Source organism: Pogoniulus pusillus, unplaced genomic scaffold (genome assembly GCF_015220805.1).
Source record: "Pogoniulus pusillus isolate bPogPus1 unplaced genomic scaffold, bPogPus1.pri scaffold_62_arrow_ctg1, whole genome shotgun sequence".
In the NCBI taxonomy this organism is placed as follows: Eukaryota; Metazoa; Chordata; class Aves; order Piciformes; family Lybiidae; genus Pogoniulus; species Pogoniulus pusillus.
In genome coordinates this window covers 859326-865325 of record NW_026974712.1, presented here as the reverse complement: position 1 = coordinate 865325, position 6000 = coordinate 859326, and the positions used below count along the sequence as shown (strand labels likewise).

General features: G+C 41.3%; 1 protein-coding gene across 2 annotated transcripts in view; it reads right to left on the bottom strand.

The window, feature by feature from the left end:
* Window positions 1–765: 765 nt before the first annotated feature.
* Window positions 766–6000, bottom strand: part of BRD4 (bromodomain containing 4) — a 67694-nt gene continuing 62459 nt past the window's right edge. For both annotated transcript variants that reach the window (XM_064141660.1, XM_064141661.1), the window contains exon 13: window positions 766–948. In XM_064141660.1, coding sequence (XP_063997730.1) covers window positions 833–948 — 116 coding nt within the window. In that variant the 3' untranslated portion in view covers window positions 766–832. The remainder of the gene's footprint in view (window positions 949–6000) is intronic.

Here is a 6000-nt window from a genome sequence, read left to right as displayed (position 1 = left end):
GAGGCCAAACCAAGCAAGGCAGAGCTGTGAGATGCTGACTTCCAGAACCAGACTGGGTGTAAGGACCCTGTGGGACCTAAGGACCACCAGAACCAAGAGCTCCACCATAAAGCAGAGCTGAGAGATGCTGAGTTCCAGAACCAGACTGGGTTTAAGAACCCTGTAGGACCTAAGGACCACCAGAACCAAGAGCTCCACCACAAGGCAGAGCTGAGAGATGCTGAGTTCCAGAACCAGACTGGGTGTAAGGACCCTGTGGGACCTAAGGACCACCAGAACTAAGAGCTCCACCATAAAGCAGAGCTGAGAGATGCTGAGTTCCAGAACCAGACTGGGTGTAAGAACCCTGTGGGACCTAAGGACCACCAGAACCAAGAGCTCCACCATAAAGCAGAGCTGAGAGATGCTGAGTTCCAGAACCAGACTGGGTGTAAGGACCCTGTGGGACCTAAGGACCACCAGAACCAAGAGCTCCACCATAAAGCAGAGCTGAGAGATGCTGAGTTCCAGAACCAGACTGGGTGTAAGAACCCTGTGGGACCTAAGGACCACCAGAACCAAGAGCTCCACCACAAGGCAGAGCTGTGAGATGCTGAGTTCCAGAACCAGACTGGGTGTAAGGACCCTGTGGGACCTAAGGACCACCAGAACCAAGAGCTCCACGGCCAAGCCGCCTGCCTGGGGGCCGGAGCAGGCGAGGCAGGGCGGTGAGAAGGGAGAGCTTTGGCTCTGCAGAGCACAACAGCAATAATTAGAAGACTGAGGCAGGGCTCAAAAGGTTTTATTGGTACAGGCCCCCGGGGCGGGGCCCGGGGCGGGGGCGCAGCTGCGGCTAACCTGTTTCGGACTCTTCGCTGTCGGAGGAGCTGGACTCGCTGCTGCTCTCCGACTCGGAGGAGGAGAAGCCTTTCATCTTGGAGGAGCCAGCCAGGACGTCCACCTTCTCTGCTGCAAGGAGACAACAGGAGGAGGCCACCGTTAGCGGCTGCGGCGGCGCCGCGGGGGAGCAGGCAGCGGCGCGGAGGGGAGGTGGAAGATGCCAGCCCTGCTGCCTGCCAGCTCTGCTGCCTGCCAGCCCTGCTGCCAGCCAGCTCTGCTGCCTGCCAGCCCTGCTGCCTGCCAGCTCTGCTGCCAGCCAGGCCTGCTGCCAGCTCTGCTGCCAGCCAGCTATGCTGCCTGCCCTGCTGCCTGCCAGCCCTGCTGCCTGCCAGCCCTGCTGCCTGCCAGCTCTGCTGCCAGCTCTGCTGCCAGCCAGCTCTGCTGCCTGCCAGCCCTGCTGCCTGCCAGCCCTGCTGCCAGCCAGCTCTGCTGCCTGCCAGCCCTGCTGCCAGCTCTGCTGCCTGCCAGCCCTGCTGCCTGCCAGCCCTGCTGCCTGCCAGCCCTGCTGCCTGCCAGCCCTGCTGCCTGCCAGCTCTGCTGCCAGCTCTGCTGCCTGCCGTGGGGGTGTGGAATGGGATGGGGCTGATGTCAAAAGCTCCATGAGTTCAACCTTCAGCACAGCACCGAGCTACAGCGCTCAGCACCGCAGCTGCAGGGCACCTCCAGGCGTGGGCACTGCGCCACTGCCCCTGGGCAGCCTGGGACAGGTCTCACCAAGCCCTTCAGGGAGGACATTTCTGCTCCTGGCCAACCTCTGGGGGCACCTTCAGGCTGCTTTCTCTGCTGCCAGCTCTCAGGAGCACAGGGCTCAGCCCCAGCTGGCTGCAGCCTCCTGCCAGGGAGCTGCAGAGCCTCACAAGGGCTCCCCTCAGCCTCCTCTGTGGCAGCCTCAACCCCTCTACAGCCTCTTCAGCTGCTCCTCACTTCTCTAGAGCCTTCCCCTCCTCCTCCAGACCCTTCTCCTTCTCCAGACCCTTCCCCTCCTTCCCCAGACCCTTCCCCTCCTTCCCCAGAGCCTTCTCCTTGTCTAGAGCCTTTCCCTCCTTTTCCAGAGTCTCCTCCTCCTTTTCCAGACCCTTCCCCTCCTTCCCCAGACCCTTCCCCTCCTTCTCCAGAGCCTTCTCCTCCTTTTCCAGAGCCTTTTCCTCCTTCTCCAGACCCTTCCCCTAGTTCTCCAGAGCCTTCTCCTCCTCCTCTAGACCCTTCTCCTCCTCCTCTAGACCCTTCCCCTCCTCCTCCAGACCCTTCCCCTCCTTCCCCAGAGTTTGCAAAAGGAAATCAAACATTCAGAGAAGAAACAAAACCACTTTGGGAAACGAAAGGAAAAAAAAATGCTGACAGAGAAGCTGAAACCTTTAACACTTTGAAATGAAACTGAACTTCGTTAAAATCTAATTAATCAGATTGAAATATCAAATGCAATCAGAGCTTAATTGTAATGTAACTGTGAGTCATTTTAACGGCAGTTAAGGTTTTAATGTCAATGCAATCGGAGCTTAAATGCACCTCAGGTTTTAAGGTAGATGTGTTCAACCTCACTGGAAATGTCATCAGGTTCAGTTTTACCTGGGATCAGGTTTTAAGTGCAATTAGGGTTTAAGTGCAATTAGGGTTTAAGGTAAATGTAATTCATTTTAACTGCAAGGAGAATCTTAACTGCAAGGAGAATCTTAACTGCAAGGAGAATCTTAACTGCAAGGAGATTTTGGCTGCAAGGAGATTTTAGCTGCAATCAGATTTTTAGCTGCAAGGAGATTTTTAGCTGCAATCAGATTTTAGCTGCAAGGAGATTTTAGCTGCAAGGAGATTTTTAGCTGCAAGGAGATTTTTAGCTGCAAGGAGATTTTTAGCTGCAAGGAGATTTTTAGCTGCAATCAGATTTTAGCTGCAAGGAGATTTTTAGCTGCAATCAGATTTTAGCTACAAGGAGATTTTAGCTGCAAGGAGATTTTAGCTGCAAGGAGATTTTTAGCTGCAAGGAGATTTTAAGCTGCAATCAGATTTTTAGCTGCAATCAGATTTTAGCTGCAAGGAGATTTTAGCTGCAATCAGATTTTTAGCTGCAAGGAGATTTTTAGCTGCAATCAGATTTTAGCTGCAAGGAGATTTTAGCTGCAAGGAGATTTTTAGCTGCAAGGAGATTTTTAGCTGCAAAGAGATTTTAGCTGCAAAGAGATTTTTAGCTGCAAAGAGATTTTAGCTGCAAGGAGATTTTAGCTGCAAGGAGATTTTTAGCTGCAATCAGATTTTTAGCTGCAAGGAGATTTTAGCTGCAATCAGATTTTTAGCTGCAAGGAGATTTTTAGCTGCAATCAGATTTTAGCTGCAATCAGATTTTAGCTGCAATCAGATTTTTAGCTGCAAGGAGATTTTTAGCTGCAATCACATTTTAGCTGCAAGGAAATTTTAGCTGCAAGGAGATTTTTAGCTGCAAGGAGATTTTTAGCTGCAAAGAGATTTTAGCTGCAAAGAGATTTTTAGCTGCAAAGAGATTTTAGCTGCAAGGAGATTTTAGCTGCAAGGAGATTTTTAGCTGCAATCAGATTTTTAGCTGCAATCAGATTTTAGCTACAAGGAGATTTTAGCTGCAAGGAGATTTTTAGCTGCAAGGAGATTTTAGCTGCAAGGAGATTTTTAGCTGCAAGGAGATTTTTAGCTGCAAGGAGATTTTAGCTGCAATCAGATTTTAGCTGCAAGGAGATTTTTGCTGCAAGGAGATTTTTAGCTGCAAGGAGATTTTTAGCTGCAAAGAGATTTTAGCTGCAAAGAGATTTTTAGCTGCAAAGAGATTTTAGCTGCAAAGAGATTTTTAGCTGCAAGGAGATTTTTGCTGCAAGGAGATTTTAGCTGCAGTCAGATTTTTAGCTGCAATCAGATTTTAGCTGCAATGAGATTTTTAGCTGCAGATTTTTAGCTGCAATCAGATTTTAATTCAGATGCAATTAATTTTAACTGCAATTAGAACCTAACTGTAATCAGATTTTAATTCAAATGTAATGAGGTTTTAATTCAAATGTAATTAGATTTTAATTCAAATGTAATTAGATTTTAATTTTAACTGAAATGAGAATTTTAATTCATATGTAATTAATTTTAACTGCAATCAGAACCTAACTGTAATCAGATTTTAACTCAAATATAGTTAGATTTTAATTCTAATGTAATTAGATTTTAATTCAAATGTAATTACATTTTAATTTTAACTGCAATGAGAATTTTAATTGAGATGTAATTCATTTAAACTGCAATCAGAACCTAACTGTAATCAGATTTAAATGTAATTAGATTTGAATTTAAATGTAGTTAGATTTTAACTGCAATTAGAATTTTAATTGAGATGTAATTCATTTTAACTGTAACTAGAATCTAACTGTAATCAGACTTTAACTCAAATGTAATTAATTTTAACTGCAATTAGACTTTTAACTAATCAGATTTTAATTCAAATGTAATTATTTTTAATTGCAATTAGAATCTAACTTTAATCAGATTTTAATTCAAAGGTAATTAATTTTAATTGCAATTAGAATCTAACTTTAATCAGCTTTTAATTCAAATGTAATTAGATTTTAATTCAAAAGTAATTAGATTTTAACTGCAATTAGAATTTTAATTCAGATGTAATTCATTTTAACTGCAATTGGAATTTTAGCTGCAATCAGATTTCAACTCAAATGCAATTAACTTTAACTGCAATCAGACTTTTAACTAACCAGATTGTAATTCAAATGCAATTAACTTTAACTGCAATCAGACTTTTAACTAACCAGATTGTAATTCAAATGTAATTAGATTTTAACTGCAATTAGACCTTAATTTTAACTGCAATTAGACTTTAACTGCAATTAGACCTTAATTTTAACTGCAATTAGACTTTAACTGCAATTAGACCTTAATTTTAACTGCAATTAGACTTTAACTGCAATTAGACCTTAATTTTAACTGCAATTAGACTTTAACTGCAATTAGACCTTAACTGCAATTAGACCTTAATTTTAACTGCAATTAGACTTTAACTGCAATTAGACCTTAATTTTAACTGCAATTAGACTTTAACTGCAATTAGACCTTATTTTTAACTGCAATTAGACTTTAACTGCAATTAGACCTTAATTTTAACTGCAATTAGACTTTAACTGCAATTAGACCTTAATTTTAACTGCAATTAGACCTTAATTTTAACTGCAATTAGACCTTAATTTTAACTGCAATTAGACCTTAATTTTAACTGCAATTAGACTTTAATTTTAACTGCAATTAGACTTTAATTTTAACTGCAATTAGACTTTAATTTTAACTGCAATTAGACCTTAATTTTAACTGCAATTAGACTTTAACTGCAATTAGACTTTAATTCTAACTGCAATTTGACTTCAACGTAACTGCAATTACATTTTAACTACAATTAGACTTCAACATGAAACTTTAATTGGATTAAATAAAATCTCATTATTTCCTGTTAATTTAGTTATTAGGAAGTTGATTATTTATTGTACTACTAAAACCAATTTCATTTTAATCTGTTTTAATTTCCAAATTAATTCAAATGGAAGTCTTCAAGGAGCTGAATTTAAAGCATCCAAGAAACTGAATTTAAAGCATCCAAGAAACTGAATTTAAGGCATCCAAGAAACTGAATTTAAAGCATCCAAGGAATTGAATTTAAAGCATCCAAGAAATTGAATTTAAAGCATCCAAGAAACTGAATTTAAAGCATCCAAAAAATTGAATTTAAAGCATCAAAGAAACTGAATTTAAAGCATCCAAAACATTGAATTTAAAGTATCCAATAAACTGAATTTAAAGCATCCAAGAAACTGAATTTAAGGCATCCAAGAAACTGAATTTAAAGCATCCAAGAAACTGAATTTAAAGCATCCAAGAAACTGAATTTAAAGCATCCAAGAAACTGAATTTAAAGCATCCAAGAAACTGAATTTAAGGCATCCAAGAAACTGAATTTAAAGCATCCAAGAAACTGAATTTAAAGCATCCAAGAAACTGAATTTAAAGCATCCAAAAAATTGAATTTAAAGCATCCAAAAAATTGAATTTAAAGCAAGAAACTGAATTTAAAAGCATCCAAAATATTGAATTTAAAGCACCCAAGAAACTGAATTT